The 26902-nt window shown below is 38.2% G+C and overlaps 1 protein-coding gene across 1 annotated transcript; it reads right to left on the reverse strand.

Annotated features, from left to right (window-relative positions):
• Positions 1–26902, reverse strand: LOC145327159 (uncharacterized). Its single transcript, XM_080170725.1, has 14 exons — positions 26844–26902; positions 26582–26617; positions 26156–26212; positions 25543–25609; positions 22436–22501; positions 19212–19291; positions 17412–17442; positions 6698–6775; positions 4622–4683; positions 3481–3547; positions 2840–2906; positions 2411–2513; positions 861–924; positions 1–214 (listed from the first exon to the last, which is right to left on the reverse strand). The coding sequence occupies exons 1-14, from the start codon at positions 26896–26898 to the stop codon at positions 160–162; spliced, it is 888 nt and encodes a 295-aa protein (XP_080026851.1). The 5' UTR covers positions 26899–26902; the 3' UTR covers positions 1–159.

The following is a 26902-nucleotide window of genomic DNA, read 5'->3' on the forward strand; positions in this document are numbered from 1 at the left end:
TAAAAAAATGCATAAATGTCAATGGGTTGAAATTGTCATATAATTTACAAGGTTGATTTAAAATATACAATTTTTAATTATCGCGTATATAATAGTTTTTTTTATCGCATCATATTATTAACAGCTTTCCGCGGCTAACAAAACTGGTCTGGTTTTCTTCTAAAGGTTTTGGTTGAAGAAATCCACCGCCAGAGAAATTGCCTTGTGGACATCTCTATAATTCAATTTTATTGAGTTATTTTAAATAAAAACATGTTTCATAAATGGATATAATATACATGGATATTATGACAGGGATTATTTTATCGTTGATGTAGGTTGCTTTCATAGTGTTCATTTATTGGACAATAGGTTACTGCAGAAGGAGGGGAAGGGAATGGTAAAGTATCAATGGGGGTTATCACTATATTAGCTAGGTTGAAGGACAATTTTATTTGAATAAGCGAAAATATAGTGCAACATTCAAGTAATTATACATATATCGAATGTTTCATATGTTTACTCAAATCTATTTCTTAACCACTCGAAAAGTGAAGCTTTACAAAACGGGAGAACTTGAACTCTTCAGTGGCTATTTTACGGTCAAACCCTAACTAAAAATACTAGTATATTTTGATTTACTTATAATTTTAGCCATTAACATAAAGTAAGTGCAGACCAAGCCTACCATATTTTAAGCCCAGACATAACCTGAATACATAAACATAAATCATAAATAGATACTAGCGACTGTGCCACTACTATTCGCAGAGGTAGGGACAGCAGAATAATAGCCTAAAACCATCCCAGTTTTGGTTTGGTAGTTAAGTTACAAAAAAAACTTACTACTTTATATTAAAGGATAATAACTCAATATTTTCCTGTCAATGATAGGATCTGAAAGGTTTCCTCTTGTAGTCCAGCCATGCGCCATATCATTAAATTCTAAAATAGAAACAAGATTATCCCTTCTGTAGATTATAATTAGTGGTTGAAGCGTTTAGGCGCTCTTGTAGTCCAACCATGCGCCATATCATTAAATTCTAAACATGTAAACAAGATAATCCCTTCTGTAGATTACAATTAGTGGTTGAAATGTTTAGACACTCTTGTGGTCCAACCATACGCCATGTCATTAAATTATATACTATAAACATCATTATTATCTCCTTATAATAAAGTAAAATGATGTCTGTCTGTCTGAACCAGAGGATCAGAAAGGTTTCCTCTTGTAGTCCAACCATGAGCCATATCATTAAATTCTAAAATATATTAATAACTGTTTTGAAAAACGCATATTGCACTTTTTTAGATTGTGAAAGTATTCAATCTATCTTATTTAATCATTGATAGAAGAGCTTGCTTTTGAAGCCTCAACTTAAAAATCACCTGAACCAAATATGGCAGTCACTCTTTAAAATTAAAAGCATCAAAACAGGTTTATATTTGCGGCTAAGTTATGGCTGATGCGCGGCTGCCGAGCCCTGCTTGATATGAAAAGGTGAAATAAATTAATCTTTAATTGAGTTCTCCAATCCCATGATTATTTTTCTCTCCTTGCTACACGAAGAAAGGGACAAATTATCAAGTTTACTTTTTTCAATAGATAAAAATCTAACCTTTGTATTATTTTTACCCTTCCTACCCTCCTCCCCATAAAAACCAATTTCAAAACCTTTTTTAGATATTTGCCTTACTAAAAGTATTAGAGGCTACACCCTAGAGGCCTCTAGGGGCACTTAAGTTTGAAGGTGGAGGCCAACCCAACCCCCTAATTTATTTTTTAGTTTTAATTACAAAAGTAATAAAATGAAGAATATAATTTTTTTCTAGAGTTGATTTATTTTAGTAGGGTGGTGGTACTCTCACCCCCCAATATAGTTATAAACCATCCAATGACCTGTAAAGAAGAACCAGACCAAAAAAAATACTATTTTATGATAGAAGGATACCATTTTTTAGGTTATTTGTCGCTTCTTTATCATAATCACTGATCTTACTTAAAACAATCTCCAAAGTGAAATATATGTATTTGAAAAAGATTTATTGCTCAACATTTCTTATTTACAAAGATTTATTTTCATTTGGTAAGCTCAGGAAGGGAGGTAACATAGGTTATTGATTACACTGGTCCCCAAAGTTTTTATTATTTTTCTTATATGTTTGCCTAACATCTTTTGGGGACTTTTATTGAACTTTGAATTGTTGGGTTATTATTAAGTTGCGTGTTTAAACTTTTCAACCACTAATTTTAATTTACAGAAATGGTAATTTTGTGTGGCATAATTTGGGGTGTACATCAATTTATCGGTCATTGACATATCCCTTTGGATCCCTGCTTTCCTTGTGTCAAGAAGTCTTATCTGTGCATGGTAATTTGCGCCATTTATTTTGGCCAAGGCATTCCCCCTTACTGTAACAATTAACTTACCTACAATAGTAAGATTACCACCAAGAATGTCTTCAGCCATGCCTCCAAGTTTTACATTGGCATCATCAGATTTACTGGGCAGAAACAGCTGGGGAGCTACAATCTAAAACAAGGATGACAACGTCCATAAGTAGTGAAGCACTAAAACCATGGATGGGAATATATATAAGGAGATTTAAAGAGCATTAAAATATATTGGAGAAAATAATCACGAAACATTTCTCACGTATATCTATAATTTTGAAATTTATATTTTGTAGCATGACTAACAGACAAACGGACAACGTAAATTATATACTAGATGCTCATTGGTAGAGAGAATCTTCACAAAGAATAATCAACCGTCTATTATAAATAACAACTGAGCAAAACTAAACAAACTAAAGCGGAAAGCTGTCTGAAATACTATACAATCAGAAGTTAGATTACCTTTTCATATATAGATTGTTCGTCCTCTCCCAGTTGCTTGATGATGGGAGAATGGGAAGGGTGCATGCTGAAAAAATAATTTACATTTTTCATCGAAATAATTTACTTTTGAAACAACAGTTTGACCTTAACAAAACATTTGATAATATTTCATACAATTTTCATTTTCAATATCCCGCCGGATACCGGATATTGAAACTATCCGGACGGATATCCGGCCCAATCCTATTTTGTATATGAAAAAATATTGAAATCAGCAATTTTGTATGAAATATTATCAAATGTTTTGTTAAGGTCAAACGGTTGTTTCAAAAGTCAATTATTATATTATACCTGACACCAGCACTAAACTCAGGCAGAGTGGACAGACGGACCACAGGGTAGCTGCCCCAACATTATTATTATTATACCTGACACCAGCACTAAACTCAGGCAGAGTGGACAGACGGACCCCAGGGTAGCTGCCCCAACAATATTATTATTATACCTGTCACCAGCACTAAACTCAGGCAGAGTGGACAGACGGACCCCAGGGTAGCTGCCCCAACAATATTATTATTATACCTGTCACCAGCACTAAACTCAGGCAGAGTGGACAGATGGACCACAGGGTAGCTGCCCCAACAATATCATTTTTATACCTGACACCAGCACTAAACTCAGGCAGAGTGGACAGACGGACCACAGGGTAGCTGCCCCAACAAGTTCCTAAAACAATAAAAAGATGAAATATTAAAAATTTACGGAAAACTTAATTCAGACTGTATTCTTGACAATTTTTAATGACTAACATACCATAGTGATTGCTGCGATTATAGCTATGGATACATTATTACTTGGATTTGACACCAGATTTTCATGTACTTTGATAAAGTGATACTTGCAGCTGGCTAAAATAACGATACATTCCATCTACCCACTTTACCCCATCCCCTTCCCTCCAACTGTATGCACAAACTGGCCAATAAATGAGGTCCATATAACCTAAATTTATCCACTTTATAATATCCACGTATATTCTACACAAAAAGTATTATTTATGAAGCATTCAGCACAAAAGAATAAAACATTTGCAATTATTGCTTTTTTATTTCATCTTAATATAAAACCTTATGTAAGGAATTCTGGATTTGAAGAAAAAAAAGTATACTCCAACTTAATATGAAGAATACTAATACTACAGAATACAGTGCAGTGACAAAAATTCAATTAGCATAGCAATTTATTAGAAATAAAAGTTAAGTTTTTAAATTTTTAATAAACAAAGTATAATGTTATAAGCGAAGCAACTCTATAATCAAGGCCTAAAAAGGTAAGTATGTCCATAAACATTATCCTGTATCAAGCAGTTTTTCAACAAATCTACTTACAATTTTGCTTCGACTCTTATACATCTATATTCTGATTATTCAGTTCTGACACTATACAAGTGTTAATGTCCATTTGTCCTACCGTTTCAGTGCTTCGCTTCTGTGGATGTTGTAATCCTTGTTTTCTTGTAATTCATTTTAGATTATTATATCAGTCATCTAGAGAGGGGGAGGGGGGGGGGAGATAAATCTACCCTTACCTACTTTTAATTTTAGATTATAAAGAAAAGAAAAAAAATGGGAGGGGATGTAATATTTTTAGGGTTAATTCCACTTGGAAGGGTGGTGGTACCCTTTTTCTTGAACAGCATCCAGGAACATCACATTTTTTCCTTGTCGTTGCAGACGGACGGAAAGGCAAAGTGAATTATAGAGTAGCTTCGCTACTAACTACATATAAAATCATTGTTACCAATAGCACCAAAAGTCTCTGCGCCGTTTTCTATAGCAAAGTCTTTCACTAGCAGCCAATCACTAAACAATGAAAATAGTATTTACAATAAAAGAAGGAGTAGGTTGCGCTAAAAATCCGCAAACGTTGTGGGTTTTAAGTTAAAAACAGTAGTAGAATGATAAAAATTATGTTAACTTTAAAAAAAATTGTCTATAGTTCTTTTCTATAAAGAATACACATATTTAATGAATATTATCGTTCTACTACTATTTTTAAGCCTTAATACTCATATCTTTACAGATTTTTAGCGCAACCTACTCCTCCCTTCTAAATAATATGAGCAATATGCTATATATTGACATCCTTCCAGTATGGCTTCCAAACCGATATCTGCAGGATTAGAACTGATTCATATAAAAATAATTAAATAAATACCATCCTGGCTTTACATTTAAACCTGGTTTTAATTTTATCATTTACATTTTCAACGTAACTTTAAGAGTTTATATATTTAAGAACTTTAGATATTCATGCTATACTAAGAAATGCAAAAATAGTCTGAATATTAAAAAAATGATTAAATTCTATGGAAACGTTCAATAGAATAGTTTACCATAAAAATTAAAACTTTGGATTTTTTTTTGTTGAAAATTTCTTTATAATTTTATTTCTCGTATTCATTCGAATCCGGTGGATAGGAACCGGTTCTCATAACTGGTTTTAATCTCATAATTGTACATTCTATATCCGCGGAAAGCCGTTTATAATGCGATGCGAGAAATAACTATTTTCGTATTCATTCGAATCCGGTGGATAGGAACCGGTTCTCATCCATACAAAAAAAACTGTCTAGCATCGCATTATATCCAGCATTCTACGAATATAAAAATTTACAAAAATAAGATTTAAATTAGTTGTTTTAGCCGGCGCCTTCGGCTCCTCGGGGCTAAAAAACTGGTTTTAATCTCATAATTGTACATTCTATATTCGCGGAAAGCTGTTTATAAAGCTGTTTATAATAACTATTCTCATTTAATTCCCTTTATGAATAAAATATTTTTTTGTCTTTTCTAAAGTAACTAAGTTGTCTATTCATTTACATCTAAAAAACAAAAAGCTATTATCTTACAACCTAATATGTAAAGTAGTAAGGTTTTTTGTTTGTCAATCTACATTATGAAACCACTGTAAATTGAATGAGATCTTCATATTAGGTAAGTACCGAGACGGTTCAAGGCTATTTCATGTATCTAACGTAGGTCTTGTGATGGTTTTAGACTACTTTCCTACTCCCTGCCTCCCCCTTTGAACACATAGTCCAGGTAGATGCTAGAGGCAAAGTCGCACGCTAGTAATTTTCGTTATATGCGCTATTTTTAAAATATCTAAAGCTACAGGGAGATATGTAAATTGAAGATAAAATTATCTTTTTTAAATCTCATGGGTCTGAAAAGTTATTTTATCGTATTATACCAGCTTTCCGCGGATATAAAATTAAAAAAAGTTAGGAATTAAACCAGTTTTGTGATTCTTATTTTAACATTCGTGAAAAATAGTCTGTAATACTATACTAAACATGATTTTTCAGTATGCCTGAGAAATCCAGTGGATATTAATCGGGTTCGAAGCCATACTCGAAATGTTGATTACTAGGGTTGGGCCGGATACTTTTTTGGCCGGATACCGGATATCCGGCTGATTTTAAATGCCGGATATCCGGTATCCGGCCGGATATCCGGCAAATATCCGGTTATCCGGCCAAATTACCGGATATCCGGCCGGATAACCGGCTAAATTACCAGATATTAAAGTAGCAAAAAAAATTTATTAATAAACTTTTGAGATTTCATATATAAAATTTACATAAAGATAAACATATTCAAAAAATGTTCTTCTAGCTTCAATAATAAGAAAATTATAGCCATTTAAAATTTTAAAAAGCAGAGATTTTTGGTGTAAAATATAAAAAAAGTCATAGTCGGATATCCGGCCGGATAGTTTCAATATCCGGTATCCGGCCGGATATTGAAAATTGCCGGATATCCGGTCGGATATTGAAAATGGCCGGATATCCGGCCCAACCCTATTGATTACCTATACAGTTTAGTCCAGTTTGTCTCCGTCTTGATGAAGTTTTCACCTCCAGGCAGCCAGGGGAGTGTAGGTGGTCCTCTGAATTACATATTTATTACCTTACCTATTATTTATTACCACATATGGGCGACATTCTAACGTTAGGTTCAACAACCCAGGATAACTAAGGGCAGTAAATTCTATCCTTTTTTTGTCAAAACATTCGGAGTATTGGGTTAATTAACACCCATCAGACAACCAACCCTTTGATTGCACGAATTGTGTCTGATAAGTCTTAAATGTACATGGTAAGGAGTTGCGCCTGATTATGGGCCAAGGCATTCCCCCTATTCTAATTATTGATGTCGCGCACCTAGCATAGCAGCAATACGACCGATTTTTTACGTATTTTATTGTCAGTGTATATCTATGATAATTTGCGATAAATGTACTAATAAACAAGGATGACAAAATCCATAAAAGCGAAGCACTGAAACAATAGGACAAACGGACATTAACACTTGTACAGTGTCAGAACTGAATAATCAGAATATTAAAGTATAAGATTTGAAGAAAAATTGTAAGTAAATTTGTTGAAAATCTGTTTGATACAGGATAATACAGGACATACTTACATTTTTAGGACTTAATTATAGAGTTGCTTTGCTTATTAAATTTTACTTTGTGGTTCCAAGAATCTATATATCAAAAATTAGATCAAACGGATAATTAGATCAAATAAAAATTTGATATTAAAAAAGTAGAAAAATCAACATGTTTAAAATGGACCTATGCTACGCTTTCTAAATCGTACCAAACTACTACAGGAAGGACCATGCAAAGTTTGAAATCGATAGAACAATTCTAACAGGCCTAAAATAACGGGAAAAAAACTATCATTCTCGGACGGACGGACGGACCGACCCTAATATAGAAAAGCTTCGCTTTTATAAAATAATTTTCTGTAACCAAATATTTGTATTTTGTGATACCAAAAGATAAGGAATACTTAGATATATTGACATTCTAAAATTATTCCGCTATTAGCTAGATTGAATATTAATCTTTTTATTCCATTGTCCTATCCCTGTTTAAAGTATTAAAGTATTTCCTCTTTCTTTAAAATATTTTAGGATCCTAATATTTTTTATTTCAAATTATCGTCCTGAAAGGGTTAAAATGTTTAGTTAACTCATTAGTGCCGAACCGGGTATTAAAACCCGGTTCAATAAAATGTAAAAAAAACGGTTTCTGGCTTCATAATTGCATCATTCTCAGTATGAATCCCCCCTCTACTACCCTGGCTTTCATTTCCCCCTGGAGCAGGCAGTTTTGCTTACTTCCGTTAGCCGGTATAGCTCAACAAAGTTTGAAAATCATGAAAATTCATAATACTCCATCTAACTTTTTTGTTTTTATAGTAAAGTCGCAAATTTTTTTCGTGAAATCTAATGTTTATTGACAAGTACATCTATTTGTGAATTCGTTTTATTCAAATTATTATTTTTTATATGATTTTTTTATCGTTTTTTTATGCCCTATATAAGCCCGGTTTGGCTTGGCCATAAATACCCCACAGTTTTAAAACCCGGCTCGGTTTCGGTTTTTATTACCCGGTTTTAACTTTTTAACCAATAAAAATAACAGTTTTCGTCATTAGTAAGGGTTTGAGCCACCCTAATAACCCTAGTAATCTCTATATGTGTCTCCCAATAGTTTTATGCTCGTTTTCTGATATGTGTAACACCCAAATTTTATATGTTCTTTTTTTGTAGTGTGTGTCTTTTAAAACTTTGAGAAACGGGTTTTTTTACCGGCACCTAGAGCCAAAACACTAAATTTGATATAATTCGCTTCGTATATTACTTGTAGCTCTATAGATTACATGAGTTTTCAATTAAGGATTGTATCAAAGTTCTATAAAGTGTTCATCTCACTTTGGGCGTTCAAAAATTACATTTTTCAATTTTTGGTCGAAATAACCGGGTTTTTACTACAAAACCGGGTTTTAATGCCGGCAGAAACCGCCCAAAACGGGTCATAATGCCCGTTTGGTATTTATGGCCAGGCCAAACCGTTTTTTTTGCAATTTTCCTATGCACGCCACTAGAGCAAAACAAAAAAATTGGAATTCCGTTTTTACCATTATAAAGCTTCCCTGAGATTTTCAGCTCGATCGGTCCATAAAAGTGGCGCTCTGCAATAATGGGTTAACTGTTAATTTTTAGTTCAAAATCTGACCACATTAAGCACGTATCGCTTTTATTTTAAAACTAAGTTTTCTTTTATTTACTATATTATAAATTTAAATTTTCTGTTTTAAGAATATAAATTTAATACTTCAATATAATTCAAATAGCAACATGAAATAAAAAAAAAGAATTTATTCTTCATGCAGTAAAATAATGGGTCATATCGTTCTGGTCAATGGGAGTTTATTATGGATTATTGGAGCACTATGAGTTTTAAACATTTATTCCTTGGAAAACTTAAGCTCATATATAGACATTTATTTCCTATATAGATCTGACATGGATCTTGAAGCAATAAAGCAGGCTGTTTTGTAAATGTTAAAAATTGGTAGAATCTATTAAATAAAAGTTATCGCAAATATACTTAGTAAATGAGATGATTTGTCAATTTAGATTGCTACAAAGGAAATTATTTTTTTCTCTCAGTTCATTCATATATCCAATAGGAGGGAAGTGGATGGGAGACATAATTATTTCAGCCAGCTGCAAGTATCAATTTATTAGAGTACATGAAAATGTGGTGCAACATCCACGTGATAATATTGTGGTATCCGCCTAGGGTAAATGGCAGACACCAGAGTTCGAAAAGACTACGGCAGTGTGAACAGACGTGGACACCTATACTATAGAGAAGCTACGCTTCTCTGGCAATCACTAAATAATAAACAACATCTATTCAGTTGTTCCTTTATTGAAGGTCTAAGGATTACTAAAGTTGTACAACATAATATAAATACATATGGATTAGGAATAAAGATAGTTAAAGGTAAATCATACAAGTAAAACATATATAGTTGCAATGGTTAGGTAGATGGCTATCCCTGTCCGGGGAAGGCAGGATAGCCCATGGAACAGCACAATAGGTAGATAAGCATAGAGGGGTTGAGTGGTAGGTCTGGGTACTAAAAAGGGAAGGTTTGATGATTACTGTGACAACAACAGTCTGTGTGGGGGTGATTCTATCAGGTGAGGGAAGGCTTAGATCCTTTATCCTCAGGGTTGAGGTGGTGCTGATAACTTGGTGGTTGAAGGGGAAGGTTCCGGTGCTTAAGATGGGAGAGGGAGGGGTAACACCCCTCCCTCCATTTACAGGACAACTGAGAGATGAAATCCATACTGTTATCTGACATATTTTCAGGTGGCGTTACAATTGTAGAATAACAGGATTTAGCTGGGTGCGTAGCATCACTATAATGTCTTGGTTTCTGCATGGCCCAGAGTTGCCGCATACCACAACTCTCCCCTCGGAAGGCTGGGAGGGGTTGTCTGCACCGCCAGACTTCCGACAGTAGTTGCGGCCTTCAGTTTGTTGTCCTTGTGGAATGGGTCCGCCAGGATACCAGCTGCTGAACGGTGGTAGACTCCAGCCCTCCCCAGGTCGAACGGAATCTGCTATATCTGCTGGAGTAGCTGGTCCTGTTGGATGTTCTGGCCGTTGGATGTGTACCTCTGAGGCCACCCTGGCAACCTCCAGGGGTGGCACAGCACATGAGGGGGCTTGGACCAACAGCCGCCTGGTATACACCTCTTCAGGTTTCTCTACTGGGCTGGTGGTCTCCATCGTGTTGGTCACCTTGCTGCTGGCAGGCTGGCTACTGGATGCAGGCGCAGCTTCTTCGCCCTCGGGGCTGGTCAGGTTCATTCGGCTTCCAGGGTCTCTGTCAACGCGGGCAGGTGGTGGTTGCCATACTGTAGGAGCGTTGCCTCCCTCAGGCTCATCCTGGACATTGGCAGGGTGGTGCATGGCAGTCAGACCTGCAGGGTAGGGGAAGGTAACAGTCCATCCCCTGTGCCGGAGGCTGTCTTGGATCTGCAAGGGTGGCTCCGCTCTAGTTGGCTGGGGGACAGGCCCATCCACGGCCACTGCTGCTGGTGGACTGGAGGCACAAGGCTCCGGATTTCCTCCCCTAGCCTGAAGGTGTCCAGGCACATCGTCTCCATCTTGGGTAGACATAATTGTTGGGGATCCTCTACTTCTATGGTTAGGCTCGGCACTTGGCGCATCTAGTTGAGTTACTCCCCAGGCAGCGGTCAAAGCTTCTTCAGTTTGGCTGGTAATGGCTGATATCCTGGTTCCTGGGGCAGATGCAGGGGGCGCAGGCAAGTTTGACCCAGCACAAACTTCCTGGTACACCAGTGCAATACAATTACCCTGGCTTGGTTGAGGGAGGTAGACAGCTGGATGCAGTTGAGGGTGAGGGACAGCTGGACTCTCCCTGCTGGCTGGGGGCTCTGGCTGACTGGGGGTGACGGGTGTCACCCCTTCCTCTGGGGCTGCGGGCTCGTTCCGGGGTCCAGGTATCTCGGTGGCGGCGACGGTTGTCGCCCCAGGCACCAGCCTGGGGGCGCTGGATAGCACCCCCCAGTCTTCACAGGGGTCCAGGTCTCTCGGTGGCGGCGACGGTTGTCGCCCCAGGCACCAGCGTGGGGCGCTGGATAGCACCCCCCAGTCTTCACAGGTGGCGGCGACGGTTGTCGGCCCAGACATCAGCTTGGTGGTGCAGGGAAGCACCTCTCGTTCCTTCCAGGTGGCGACGCCGGTTGGCGTCCCATACATCGACTCAGACTCGCTGGCTTGCGCCTCTTGCCTCTCCCGCTCGGCGGCCGCCAGGGCCTCCCCGTACACCGTCCCGGTGGCGCTGGGTAGCGCCCCTCGGCTCTTGCTGGGGGTGACAGGGGTTACCTCCTCCTTCGGGGGACGCGGTCTGACGGGTACCATCATGTTGAGGCCGACCGGCAGAGGCCGCAGGACTTCTGGCTCCGCAATGTTGGTTGGCTGCACAAACACCGGTCCCATGTGGTTGAGGCTGAGGTCCAGGCCAACCCGGTTGGGTTCAGCCGCTCCTCCCAGCACATTGATCCTGGCCACTATGGTCCCAATCTGAGACACAGACTCCTGGGTAGCCGCGGCCCCAGCGGCGGCAGCTGGTTGGGGTGACGGCTGGGCATCTCCCTCCAGGTGGACCTGGGTGTCAGACTGGTTGTAGGCAGGTTGTTGGGCTGCCTGGTGTTTCTTCATTGCCTGGTCCCAACCGGTTCTACACTTGGCGGCTGTGTGGCCGTTGAAGCGGCAGCGCTCCTTCGTCCAGCTGGGTCCCATCAGTCCGGCTTCCCCAGGGTGTATCAACCTGCCAGGTCTCTCCTCCTCCAGTTGGGGCACCAGCTGACAAACAGGGTCTCCCCTAATAGGGGTCAGGCAGTGCTGGGCTGCTTGTGGTGGCTCCTTGGTTACATTCAGCCTCCTCCCCATACACACAGGTCCCTTCCATCCAACAGCGGCTCTCCTCTCCTGGGTGGCGAGGCCAGCCTTGGCCTTAGCTTCTGCAGGTGCTTCTCCACATGAGGGATCCTGCCTCTGGTTACGCCAGGTAGTTGGTAGCAAAGGCCGTTGATGGTGCCAGTCGGAAGGGGGGCTATGATCTCTGGGGGGTACCTGTGGCCAGTGTGTGGACAGGTACCCACAGTTGAACCAGCAAGGCCCAGAAGATGCCATACTGATGGTAGCCTGAACTGTGTTCTGGACTGCCAGCAGGCTGTTGGTAGCCACCTGAGTTGGGCCAGAGTTGCCAGCTGGTATTGCGTCCCTGCCAGGCTCCGTCAGCTGCTGGTGGGGAGCCCCTGCGGTGGTTCTGGTTTTGGCAGGGGGTGGCCTTTTTATTGACTTCCCTAGTTGGAGCTCTGCATCCTGGTGGGCCTCCATCTTCAGCAGCATGGGGGGACTTGGCTGGGTCCTGTGCAGTGGTTCAACAGAGTAGAGGCATCTGGTCTTGGAGTGTGGGGGAACAGCCTCACTGCTGCTGGTCAACCCTGCTCCCTCCGTGCTGGGTAAAGCCTTCCACTGCAGCAGGTCACCATTTCCCATCCTTAGGCCGGTCCCCAGTCGTTCCATGCCTGGGGGCTCCCAGGGAGGCTTGGGTGGCGGCTCCCCCACCCCCAGGTACGCGTCGGGCATCTGGGTGAAGAGCCTATTCCCCTGGGACAGCTCCCCATCCTCCAGGTTGGTGAGGCCAGCGCCAGGGAGGACCTTTCCACCCCAGACACAGGTGGTACTGGCCCTAAGGCTGGGCCCCTTTGGAGTCTCAGTTCTGGTGGTAGTGTCCATCTTGGGGCTGGCCACTAAGTCTCTGAAGCTTGTCACCTTCTCATTAGGCTCAGTCGCATCGTTCAACACCCCCAGGAGGACACATACAGGTTCAACAATCCCCAGTCCAGTATCTCCATTTCTTGTGCGTTGAGCACCAACTGTACAGGAGCTGTGCAGCGGACATTCAGTCACCCTTCCAGACAAGGGCATCTCAGGGACCAGGGGTCTGTGACCTGGCATGTGTTTTATGTTCACTGTACTCAACACAGTAGGCCAAAGTAATAACAGAAGCAGCACCTTGTATGAAGAAGCAGAGAGTGGTGGGGTACAGATGTTGGTGGTTATGGTCCAAATGAAGACTTCTGTCCACCACAGTGCCAGCAGCATGCCTAGGCACACAGTTAATGCCCAATCAGGAATGTCTTCTATTGCCGCACTTCGGGCTAGGGGCTGACAATTTCTCATCTTGTAGATATAGGAGCAGAGTAGAGTAGCTGCGCCGCAAGGAGGTTCGAGCCGGCTCACCCCTATTATAGATACTATAGCTGTGTAATTAGGGTGGTAGTCCACGTAGCCGTAGGCTCTGTCCTCCTGGCTCAAGAGTTTTGGTGGCTGGAGCGTCCCCATGATAAGTAGCAGGGGGTTGGTCTGTTGGTGCCAGCGTCTTGTTTAACTGTTGAGCCTGAGTTGTTCTCCTTTCCAGTATAGCTCTTGATTCCTGTGATAACCAGCGGATCTTAGCTTAGAGATAAAAGGGAATATGTTAGGTATCCATAGATGTCTCTAGGAGCGTATACGCTAGTAGATATATGGATATGTAGGCTATCTATATATATGGCTACACTCCCATATATATATACGTGTATAGGAATATCCCCAGAGCTAGCTAGCTTTCCTCCTTGCTTCAAAAAAAATCACGCTTCCTCTGTATATAGTTCACAACCATGAGGGTCTATGGTCAAGGTACACACCACCACTGCCCAGTGTGGGGCATCAAGTCAGGCTATGTCCACAGGGTGGGCGTACTTTCGTTCAGTTACCATAGCAGTCTCCAGTGTTGTATGGTGAGGTTAGTATTCACTTACTTGCACCCATGATACAAAAAACAACACTATTTATCACTTGGGTATTTATATATACATATATTTTTTCACTAGCCACTCAGCTTTGAAGTAGGGTTGGCAGGGCTAGGAAGATGTTGAGGGTCTGAGCGGGTTTAAGGAACTGATTTAGTTTTCCTTATCACACTGTAGATAGGGAGGGAGGAGCTTGCAAGTTTTTTCTTCTAAAAAATATCTCTGTTGTATGCTATAGAGTGGCCCCTCTCCTGTGTGTGTGTGTGTGTGTGTGTGCGTGAAATCTCCTTTCCTTGCAGCGCGCTTACGCACCGTCAAATCCGCGCACACAGGTAAAACGCGCACTTATCCCTCAACTCGCTCTCTCATTGGTCCGCTTTGTCCGTTGAATTTTATGATATGTCCCGCACTCGGTTGCGCGACCCGTAAATGGCGCTCTGTCCTCCCGATCACTAGCTCCACACCGTGGGCGGACTTAGTCAAGTGTGGGTAGGAGGGGGGAAGCGCGTGAGGGGACGGGGTAAAGCCGTCCGTTCCCCCTGTGGGGAAGGGGGAGTGCTGTGGGTTTGAGGTAACTGTGTGATGAGGTAATGGTGCCCTCTCTCCTTAATCCTAGGCTTATTGTTATGTCACCTTGATTGTATTCTCTTCAATGGAGAGTGGGCCCCTCCCTTTCCTCTGGAATAAGGGGTGTATTTGTTGTGCTGGAGGCTTGGGTGGTCAGATTGTTTATCAAGGCATTGTTATATTACATCTAGATTCTATTTTTGGCCTTATCACAATACATAACAGATTTGCTTACCAAGCCTGTTCTATTTTTAGTTTTATCACAATACACAACAAATTATTTGCCAATCCTTGCTCATAAATCTATTGTTTAGCCATCACACTAGGGTGGTAATCCCTACAATGTGATATAATATCTGCTTTTCTAGATGGGTGGCTGCGCTGTAGCCTCTCAGGATACTTGGAGTGGACGCAGTTTCCTCTGCTTGGTACACTACACTCGTATGTTGGCTTGCAGCTCGCAGCTATTTGGCGTGTTTCAGCCTATCGGCGGCAGGGAATGTCCCGTCCTACAGCGCCGTATATCCGAATCCGACTGTTGGCGGCAGGGAATGTCCCGTCCTGCGGCGCCGCTGGTTCGAATCCTTGGCTTGTTTCAGTCTATCGGCGGCAGGGAATGTCCCGTCCTGCAGCGCCGTGTATCCGAATCCGGCTGATGGCGGCAGGGAATGTCCCGTCCTGCTAGCGCCGCTGGTTCGAATCCTGCTATCTCTTGCAGTAAATGTTGGCCTATTTTCAGCCGTTTGCACTTATTTGGCCTGTTTCAGCCAGTCCGCAGGCCTGTTTCAGCCCTTGAGCGCTCAATTCTCCGTTAGATATCGGCACTTCTCGCGGTTCTCCGTCAAGTTTCGCTGTTTCGCTTCCACAACTGCCGGATGCAGAGTTAGACCTTGCTATCCAGGGTGGGTAATTCAGGTTGCTTGTGTCAGTTTTGCCAGTTTCACTGCTGGGAGTACCTTAGCCTCAGCTGCGCGTCTGCTCTACACTTGTGGTTTGCCGTAATCTCACACAGCTGTCACCAAAAGTTGTGGTATCCGCCTAGGGTAAATGGCAGACACCAGAGTTCGAAAAGACTACGGCAGTGTGAACAGACGTGGACACCTATACTATAGAGAAGCTATGCTTCTCTGGCAATCACTAAATAATAAACAACATCTATTCAGTTGTTCCTTTATTGAAGGTCTAAGGATTACTAAAGTTGTACAACATAATATAAATACATATGGATTAGGAATAAAGATAGTTAAAGGTAAATCATACAAGTAAAACATAGATAGTTGCAATGGTTAGGTAGATGGCTATCCCTGTCCGGGGAAGGCAGGATAGCCCATGGAACAGCACAATAGGTAGATAAGCATAGAGGGGTTGAGTGGTAGGTCTGGGTACTAAAAAGGGAAGGTTTGATGATTACTGTGACAACAACAGTCTGTGTGGGGGTGATTCTATCAGGTGAGGGAAGGCTTAGATCCTTTATCCTCAGGGTTGAGGTGGTGCTGATAACTTGGTGGTTGAAGGGGAAGGTTCCGGTGCTTAAGATGGGAGAGGGAGGGGTAACACCCCTCCCTCCATTTGCAGGACAACTGAGAGATGAAATCCATACCGTTATCTGACATATTTTCAGGTGGCGTTACAATTGTAGAATAACAGGATTTAGCTGGGTGCGTAGCATCACTATAATGTCATGGTTTCTGCATGGCCCAGAGTTGCCGCATACCACAATATATCTCTCTTGTGATATCTAACAGGATATGACATTCCTATCAGTAATCATTTTCTTAAGAACTATAAATATGTACTTTTTATTTATTGAGTACTTTCAATCTATGTAGCGGCTGCGCCCGCCTCAACCTTAACAAAATCTTTGCCTCAAGAGGAGATTAAATGTGTTTTTTTTACAAGGGGCATGCAACTTGGGAGGGTCTGCAATTCTACCATTATCGACTAAAGCCTCCCCTGACTGACAAATTAGCGGTCACGCCCCCCTGGAGGCCTCTAGGGGCACTTAAGGTGAAAGGGGAAGTAAAAAATTCATCCCAACTTTAGTTTTAGTTTCAAATAGAAAAAAAATTATATTATATTTTTTCTGGGGACTATTTCTCTAGGGAGGGAGCCCTTCCTCAAAATAAATATAAGCCCTACAAGCTACACTGTAAAGGAGAACCATATCAGTTCTTCAGCTATTAAGATACACACACACAGACAGACACATAATGTAACTTTTATATAAGGATTATTTCCAATCCCCCTCCACTCCGAACCCCCACAAAAAAAATGATGATAGAAGTTTGGGTTCTCAGAATTTTGTTTTGTTCCCCCCCTTTATTTTTGTACATAAACTGATGTTTATACAAATGCGCCAATTTAAAATCCCCTTCCCAAATTTTTTTTTATAATATTTTTTATTAAAACTCAAATTAAAAAGTAGAAGGGCGGTTGACTTATCCCCCTCCCACCTTAAGAATACCTAGAGGCTTCTAGGTTCTTTGCCTCTACTCTATCTTAAAATAAAAGCTATATCTTGCATTATTTTTTCAATTAGGTGTTTGAACACGAATTGCATATTGTAAAAACATTTTTTTTATTGTTATCCTAATAAGATAAAAGCTATACTTAAGAATTGTTTAATAGTTATTATTATATTTTGCATTTAAAAAAAAAAAACACAAAAATTGGTCAGAAATTTGGGTATATTTTGTACTCATTTGCGTCATTTCTATTTTCGGAATTTTCGCACAAGTCATAAAAAAAAATGCTACCTGAAATAATCTGGCAGAATGACGAAGTATCCCTGATAATACAACAAATCTTTCTCAGAGACGTTAAGGGATAGGAAAATGGAGGATTATCATTTCAAATTATTGTTAGAAAAGTGTTAAGCCTGTTGCTCTGTAAGCTCAGTTAGGGAGGGGACATTGGGCTGTTTATTACACTGGCCCCTAAAGTTTTTTTTCGTTGGCATAACATCTTTAAGCTGAGTGTCCAAACGTTCTAACCACTATTGTAATCTACAGAAGGGGTAATTTTGTGTATCATCATAAGGTATGTGATATGTACATCAATTTATCGGCCATTGTCTTATCCCTTCAGATCCCTGGTATAAACTAAAATGCTTACCACTAAACTCATATTAGGGGATAAGACATTTGGCGATAAATTGATTTACATCCCTAATAATGATAAACAATACCGAATAAACCCCTTGAATAGATGAAAGTTTGGAAACCACTAGTTTAAACCTACCAGTCAAGATTTAATCGTGAAAGTGTTTATAAGACTTAGGGTACAAGTTAAATTTACAGCCCAATGTCCCTTCCCTCTCTACCAAAACTTTATTAAAAGTACGAGTTTACTTAAACTTTAGATCTTTATCATTTCTAGTTCATGGTTTTCTCTGTCTTTGAAATTAATAGGAAACCTAAAAACTAATTCTATATTAAATATATTAAGATGTCCAAACCATAATAGTTTTCTTAGAAAATTGTCTGAATGCAACCAGGGAGCTAAAGGGATAAGACAATGACCGATAAATTGATGTACTTTATGAAACAGCAAATCAAAATTAATTTTAGTCCCCAAAGCCAACGAATAAGATAACGATATTATAAAACTTTAGGGACGAGTGTAATAAACAGCCCAGTGTACCATCTCTCACTGGAATGCAACTCTCATGTACAGAGCTGGATCTTTAAATCATTTCAATGGTGCGCCAAATAGAGGTGAGCCAACTTTCCACCAATGAGAGCCCAGCATTTTACGAAATGCCGCGCTGTGATTGGCTGAAATTCGGCGAACCCCCATTTGGCGCACCATTGAAATGATTTAAAGATCCAGCTCAGGGAAAAATTTTCAGTATATTGGGAGGATAAGACAATGGACGATAAATTTATGTAAATCCCTAATTATGAAAAACAAAATTATCCAATATTTATTTAGATTAAAATTATCAGAAAGATTTGGATACTATTAGTTTATCCATCCGAGTCTAAACTTAAATATTTAGCCCGTGCCTTCGGCACCTCGGGGCTAAAAAACTGGTTTTAATCTTATTATTGTACATTCTATATCCGCGGAAAGCTGTTTATAATACGATGCGAGAAATAACTATTACAGTTTTTTGAAGATCATTCCTAGTAAACATTTTTCCAGTATGGCTTCTAAACCGAATAATATACTGAAAAATTATGTATCGCATCGAATTACAGACTATTTTCCGCGAATATTTAAAAACTATCTTGGGATTAAAACCAGTTTTGTTATCCCGGACCTTTGGTTTTGATCTTAAGATTTTCATTTTCATCCGCGGAAAGCTGTAGGTATATAATACAATGCGATAAAAAAAAACATAAAAAGTAAATAATTACTCAATATAATTCCCTGTTTTTTCATTAAAAAAGGAAATATTATTTTGAATAGGCTTAAAATACAATGATTCCATTTCTAGATGTCTGCCAATCGGGGCCAAAAAAATTCAATCTTATATTTTTTCATTCTGATATACGCAAAAATATGTAGATATTACGATGCAATAAATAATATAAAAAAAAGATTTTGTTATTCCTGATCGGCGAAGTAATCACACAGCTGTCTTGTTCGTCCAGCAGAAAATCCAAAGATGTCGTAATTCCATATGATACACCTAAATTAAAAACAAGGTCATTGTTAAAATATTTTGTGCAAAAAAAAAACAAGGATTACAACATCCATAAGTAGCGAAGCACCAAAACTATGGATGGACAACCGGAAAATTTTACTATATAGCATTATCAAAAAAAAAAAACATTATACTAATATAAATCACGAAAACATTATTACGTAAGAGCCAAGAATCGATCTAGCACCCCAATCAATAAGAAAATCTTAATTAATCTTTATGGAAATATGTAAAATGTGAACTTATTTATTAGTACCTGAATATTAAAGCCCCCTATTTTGAATAGGAGTCTAGAAAATCATGAAAACTTAAAAATCTAGGAATCGAACTAGCACCCTAACCAATACGCAAATCTCAATGAAACTTGTTAGAAGCATGCAGAATTGAAACTTGATTAATCAGTGAAAAATTGAGCCATCTATGTTGAATAGGAGGCGAAAAAATCATGAAAACTTTAAAATCTAGAAATCGATCTAGCACCACAATCAATTGACAAATCCGAGTGAAAATATGAAGAATCTAAATGTGCACTTATTTATTCCCCGAAAATTTCAGGCGTCTACCTTTAAAAGTAGCCAAGAAAATCATGTTTACCAAAACGTTTCAGACGGACATGCGGGCTTTCAAATTATAGAGTAGGTTCTTTTCTAAAAATAATTAATACGTCTGAACCTGAAATATTTTATCATACACAAATGATTTAAAATCTAAAACATATTTCTATTCCTCTTCTTATTTGTCATTTGTCATTTTATTGACATATTAGGTTCTAGGAATTTCAAAATGAAAATAGAAAAATTTGGCATCATTTTATATTTCCTTATTGAAAACAAATAGATAATAATGCATTTTTTTATAGAAAGAAAAAGAAAAATTATATTTCATAGTTATAAATGTTAAGAGAAATATTTAATTGAACATTAGCCTTAAAGGTAAATATTGCATTATTAATTTGTCAAACAATTATTTTCAAAAATATTGCATATGTTTTATTATTTATTAGAGGTAGTTTTAAAAATTATAAGGCAGATGAAAAAGTCCCATGTGCACATCGGGCTTCTTATAAAACCGTATTCAATCCATGGAGAATTTCATTGGCTTTTCCTTATTTTGTTTTCTATACTGCAGGGAGGGAACATTGCACTGTTTACTTCAATAGTCCCCAAAGTTTCATAATAAAAAATTGTTATTTGTTGGCTTAGCGACTTACGGGAACTTTAATTGGTTGGGTTGGGTCATTAAGTTGGGTGTCCTAACATTTCAACCACTAATTCTAATCTATAGAAGGGGTAAGTCTGTGTATTTTCAATGGGGATGTACATCAATTTAACAGCCATTGTCTTATCCCTTTAGATACCTGGTTCTTTACAGAGTCTAATCTAAAAACAAATTTGACTGAAATGGAATGTCAGAATTAAATAAAACGGTGGTTTTAAAAAGAAAATAAAGCTAAATATTACTGATGAGTAACAATAGGTTTGAGAAGTTAATCATAATGTTATGCTAATAAATTTATTAATTTAAACCCTGATAAATTATAAATTTCATCATATTAGTTTTGAGAGGAAGGGAAGTTTTTGTAAAACTATAGTCCATTAAGTCATAGTTATGATTGTATAGCAATGTATTATAGGTCTTAAACTAATTTGATTATCTATTTCAGGTTAGATTTACATGATTTTAATCATGGTATGGTTTTAAGCTATTTTTTCCTCCCCTTTAAATACTGATCCACTAGATGCTAAGGCCTTTACCACTAGTATATGAATAATTTATGCAATATCATAAGGACAACTATTAAAACTATGTCGGCTACAATTTGGAGGTAATAATTTGGGTAGGTACTGAAAAGCAATTTATGGCTGGGAGTTGTGAATAGATTTACCATACGTGGATATATTGACAGAGAAATTTGTCACTAGTTTAAGTTGCTAATATGGAACTCATTTACTGGTCCAGTACTGAAGGAGATGGGTTAAAAGGGGTAGCCAGCTTGGAGTATCACTTTATAAGGGTCAAGAGTACATGAAAAATTTGGTGCAACATCCAAGTAATATATATATCGATCGAGTTGTGTAATATATTATATTTCTCATATAGAAGCATTTCAAATTAATTCAAAAGCAATGTTCAGGAATATTAATATTTGAAATGACTAATATAGTTAAGGTCTTGCTAACCGCTGGACCTTTGTGGTTCTCCTTTACAGTTAAGATACAAATAGGCCCGGATAACTATATTAAAAATCTAAATGGGGTATTCCTATCCAGTTTTTTGTTTAGGAATGAATATTTTTTACCCGAGGGAATAAATGATGGACCGATAGGTCATCATTTATTCACAGTTTTTTGTTTAGGAATGAATATTTTTTACCCAAGGGAATAAATGATGGACCGTGAATAAATGATGACCTATCGGTCCATCATTTATTCCCTTGGGTAAAAAATATTCATTCCTAAACAAAAAACTGGATAGGAATATCATTCTCATTTAAACAAAAACTAATTTTTATGCTAAAATGTGGTTTAATTTTGGTTTTTGAATTTCATTTATTTCCCTGGTATCATGTTTCTTTCTTTCAGTAATTAATAAAAATTCTAAAATCTTCCAAAAAAAATTAAAAATCTTCTAAAATTGATACCAGGGATATAAATGATCATACCGGGGAAATAAATAAATATTTACATCCACTATTTAAGGGGTCGTTTATATGAGAATGGGTATTGACACCCCTCTACAACCCCCTAAGGGACACTAGGGTGACTTAAGAACACGGAAATTACACACAGAAAATATTAACTTGAAATTTCAGATGACAATCTTAAATAGGAGCAGAGAAAATGTTTCAGATACACAGAGATATTTTTAATTATAGAGGTCATTTCCAGGAATCTAAAGGGTTAAGACAATGGCCGTTAAATTGATGTACATCCCCAATGATGATACACAAAATTCCCTCTTAAAAAGATTTAGGAAATGTTTAGATACTCAACTATGTGAATTAATTAATCAAAACTTATTTAAAGTCCCCAAAAATGTTCAGCCAACGTATATGAAACCTTATCATAACCTTTGGGGACAAGTGTAATACAAATCCCATTGTCCCCAATTGAAAATAACAATACTTACTTTGAAGAGTTGCCAACACTGTACACATTTAATCCATCTTCTAATGCTGTTACAGCTCCTTTCTCCCTGTAAGAAAAGATGATTTAATAATGATTGATATTTGTTATTTATCGCATCGTATTATAGACAGCTTTCCGCAGATATGAAAATGAAAAACATAAAATTTATTCCAGTTTAGGCTAACAAAGCTGATATTAACATGCTGAATGATAATATCCGCGAAAGCTGTCTATATTATGATGCGATAAATAACTAATTTATATGCAAAAAACGATGATCCAAATTTCCTTTATTACACACAGGTCTCCTTAGCAAAACCTTAGATTAAAAAAAATCTCCAAAGAAACGGACAACAGGGCCTTCAAATAGGGTACAGTGGTGGTCAGAATCCGTTGGAGATTAAATCTTAGCTGCTCCTTCTTGCCAGATATTGCAATTTGAAGTTTTGTGGTAAAAATGCCTAAAATTACAAGAATTCCAAGGATATATGCATAAGTGAACACCTTAATTCATCAAATAAAAAGGGTGAGTTTAACATTTGAGGAGTTTAGATATCTCTTCATATGTAAACTACACACTTCATCCCCATTTAGAACAATTTTTACTACTATAAATGATGTTTTTAACTTCAATAAGAGTTATATATAAGGTACTATAAGCTTAAAGAGGTATGTTCAATTTACAACTTTATCCTAAAGGCTGTTACCCTGGAACCAGTAGAAAAACTTCAGTTTAAGTTTACATATGGCCCAAGTTACTTTTATTGATTCTGCCCCCCCCCCCCACACACTCTCACAACCTATGAACTTTAGGGTGGAGGAGGGGGGGTGCATAGTAATGCTATTATGTGTTTCTCAAAAACTAATTGAAGTATAGTGGGAAAATTTTTTATGTATGGTTTTTAGGCCAAAATTTTGTAGAATTTATGTTGACCACCTTCTCCCCCCCCCCCCCTCGTTCTTACACAATTGAAAGGGGGGGGGGGGGTGGTAGAAGACCATTCCAATGTGTTTTATGAAACTATTAGAGATATATATAAGCTTTTGGATTTGTATTGTTGTGGGACCCAAAGCACTTTTACATATATTGCTGACCTCTTCCCCTCCCCTCATAAATCAAAAACATAACACTTTGTAAAGAGAGAAAGGGGGGGGGGGAGTTGCAGTTGAAATGGTACTACTATATTGTGTTACTAAGAAACTACTAGAATTATAGCAGCAAAGCAATATGCTTGAGATATGCTTTCGTAGGTCAAAAGTAACTTTTACAAATTTTGCTGAAATTTCCCACCAAGCCCCCTTTCCCTCCCTATTGCTTTACAATCCCCCCCCCCCCACCCTCCAATGAAGTAATAAAAGGGAATATAGCAATTCCTTGTGATTTACTTTGAGATTACTCAAGATATAGAGGGCTTCTGAATTTAAACTTTAGTAGGTCTATAATTACTTCATACCTCATACTTTCCCCAACCTCAACCAACCCCATCCAGAAAAATTATATTGCTGCTTAATTTCCCCCCACCCCCATAAAAAAATATTTAAATATTGCTTTCCCTCCTCCCTCTCCAGCTACCCTCCAACCTCACCACCTGTGTTTTACTCAGGAACCACTACAGCAATAAGGAGCAAACTTTGGAATAAAGCTTTTAGATTTCCAAATTGCTTTATATGTATTACCTATTCAATGTTTGGGGAAGGAGCAATGGGTTGACAATATTTCTTTTATTAGTCCAATAGGTTGAAAGAGACTATGCACCAAAATAATTGTACTAGATTAGGAGGGTTGTAGTTGGAAAATAATGAAAATGATCCAACTACTTGAAGTATTGTGAGAAAAAATTATATGTAAGATTCTTGGGCTCAAAGTTTCTGGATATATTGTTGACTACCCCCCCCCCCCCCCCCCCTCCTAATGAAATCCAATTGGAAGGGGGTGAAGAGGCAGAAGAGTTCTTTAGATATTACTAAAGAAATATATAAGCTTTAGCACTTAAACTTTAGTAGGCATCAAAATCTTTTACAAATATTGCTGCAATCAACATTCTCCCCCTTCTTAGACCCCAAATTATTAGGAGGGGGCAGTGGATGTGAAAAATACTCTTGTGTTATTTTAAAATCACTGAATTATATTAAACAAACTTTGGATTTAAGCTTTTTAGGATATTAGTTACTTTTACAAAAATTGCTGAATTCCACCACCCCCCCCCCCCCTCCATCTGTTGGAAATAGAGGCTACTGGCATAGGTAAATAATATTGTATATTATTTAGAAACCTCTGAAGATATTCAGGGTTAATATTTTAACTTATGTAGGCCCATATTTACTTTTAAAAATATCTATTCCAACTACAACCCTCCTAATCTAGTACAATTATTTTGGTACATTACTATGCCCCCCCCCCCCCTCCACCCTAAAGTTTGTAGGTTGTGAGAGTATGGGGGGAGGGGCAGAATTACTAAAAGTAACTTGGGCCATATGTAAACTGAAAGTGAAGTTTTTCTACTGGTTCTAGGGTAACAGCCTTTAGGATAAAGTTGTAAATTGAACATACCTCTTTAAGCTTATAGTACCTTATATATAACTCTTATTGAAGTTAAAAACATCATTTAAAGTAGTAAAAATTGTTCTAAATGGGGATGAAGTGTGTAGTTTACATATGAAGAGATATCTAAACTTCTCAAATGTTAAACTCACCCTTTTTATTTGATGAATTAAGGTGTTCACTTATGCATATATCCTTGGAATTCTTGTAATTTTAGGCATTTTTACCACAAAACTTCAAATTGCAATATCTGGCAAGAAGGAGCAGCTAAGATTTAATCTCCAACGGATTCTGACCACCACTGTACCCTATTTGAAGGCCCTGTTGTCCGTTTCTTTGGAGATTTTTTTTAATCTAAGGTTTTGCTAAGGAGACCTGTGTACAATTATATAATTTGGTGAATTAGATAATTAAGTAATAAAACCAATTCTAAACTACGTTTAGATATAACATAATTTTATGTAAATTTTAAGTAGCGCACCTAAACAGACGTATTTTAATGGGGGGGGGGGGGGAATTATTTTCTAATGGTATTGCCTTATTTAATTTAATGCTAATGTACTTACTCATAATCGCTGTTATCTAATTTTGGTAGGGATGTGGATTTTTGTCCAGTAGCCTCATGTTCAAAGCCTAAAAATATATACAACATAATTCCTAGAAATGGATATCCTAATGTATAAAGTAACAAGTCTTTAAACTACTAAACCGATTGAGTTCTGCATTTTTAGAAAAATTTACATAGGTCAAAGGAAGGTTTTAGGCTATTTTTCAATCTCCTTCCCACTCCTTGTAGACTAAAATATATGTAGACATATTTACAGGGGAAAATTTAGGTTGCTAACATTGACCTTAGCTGGATCTTTAAATCATTTTAGTGGTGAGCCAGATCGGGGTGAGCCAATTTTCCACCAATGAGAACACAGCATTTTATGAAATGCCGCGCTGTGATTGGCTGAAATTCGGCTCACCACGATCTGGCTCACCACTAAAATGATTTAAAAGATCCAGCTCTTGTTTATTGGGCAGTTCGTTAATCCAGTAGAAAGGGAGGGGATAGGGTAAAAAGAGTGGATTGGGGGTATTGGCATCATAGCCAACAGTGAGTAATACTTTATCAGAATGCATACAAATCTGGTACAACATCCAATAAACAAAATATCCATTTTTTAAACTTACTTTCTTCGCTGTCAGCACTCTCAGCACTAATATCTTCTAGAAACAAATCAGGTTCCTCCTTATTATATTGAAGCAGCTTATAGTACCTAATAATAATGACGTCATACAATACAAATGGCCAATCATAGGCCATTATACATTTTACCATTGGTCAGGGGCTGTGATTCAACCAATAAGTGCAATTTAAATTGCCGAAAACTAAATAATTTCTTGGCGTAGAACTTTTTTTGATGTAACTGAATGGAAGTGGGTAAGAAGGGGGGGGGAATTAGGGAAGAGGGTTGAGGGGAAAATATCGCTTAGCATTGCTTGTCAGAATAGCATGCCCTAGTCCCAGACCATTAGTCAATATGAATGTAAACTAGCCGATCATTGATAATTTGTATCGTATGACGTCATTTTTTATAACGCACTATAAGCTGCTTCCCTCATATTCTTCTTCACTGCTGTCACCACCAAGCACTGTTAGACGAAGCTTTTTATTGGTCAATTAAAATAAATTCTGGCTTACCATTGGTCAATCAAAATGTACACAGGCCTGCAATTGGTCAATTAAAATCTATACTGATCTGCCATTGGTCAATCAAAATGATTAGTCACCTGCAATTAGCAATTTAGTCTGTGTATTGGTCTATCATTGGTCATTTGTATTGTATGCCGTTTTTTAATAGGCACTATAAAAAGCTTCCTGTTTGACAAAAGATTAAGAAAACACAGAAAACTAATTTTCCTTTCCACTTCATTTTT

This window comes from Acartia tonsa, chromosome 8 (assembly GCF_053477335.1).
Source record: "Acartia tonsa isolate MP-2025a chromosome 8, ASM5347733v1, whole genome shotgun sequence".
Classification (NCBI taxonomy): domain Eukaryota; kingdom Metazoa; phylum Arthropoda; class Copepoda; order Calanoida; family Acartiidae; genus Acartia; species Acartia tonsa.

Bases quoted from the DNA above. Each gene is read 5' to 3' on its own strand.
- LOC145327159 (XM_080170725.1), bottom strand. From the start codon at position 26,898: ATGAAGTGGAAAGGAAAATTAGTTTTCTGTGTTTTCTTAATCTTTTGT. The intron at 26,618-26,843 runs GAAGCTTTTTAT...TTCGTCTAACAG, and splicing joins CTTAATCTTTTGTCAAACAG to TGCTTGGTGGTGACAGCAGT. The intron at 22,502-25,542 runs GTAAGTACATTA...CTTTTCTTACAG, and splicing joins TTAGATAACAGCGATTATGA to GGAGAAAGGAGCTGTAACAG.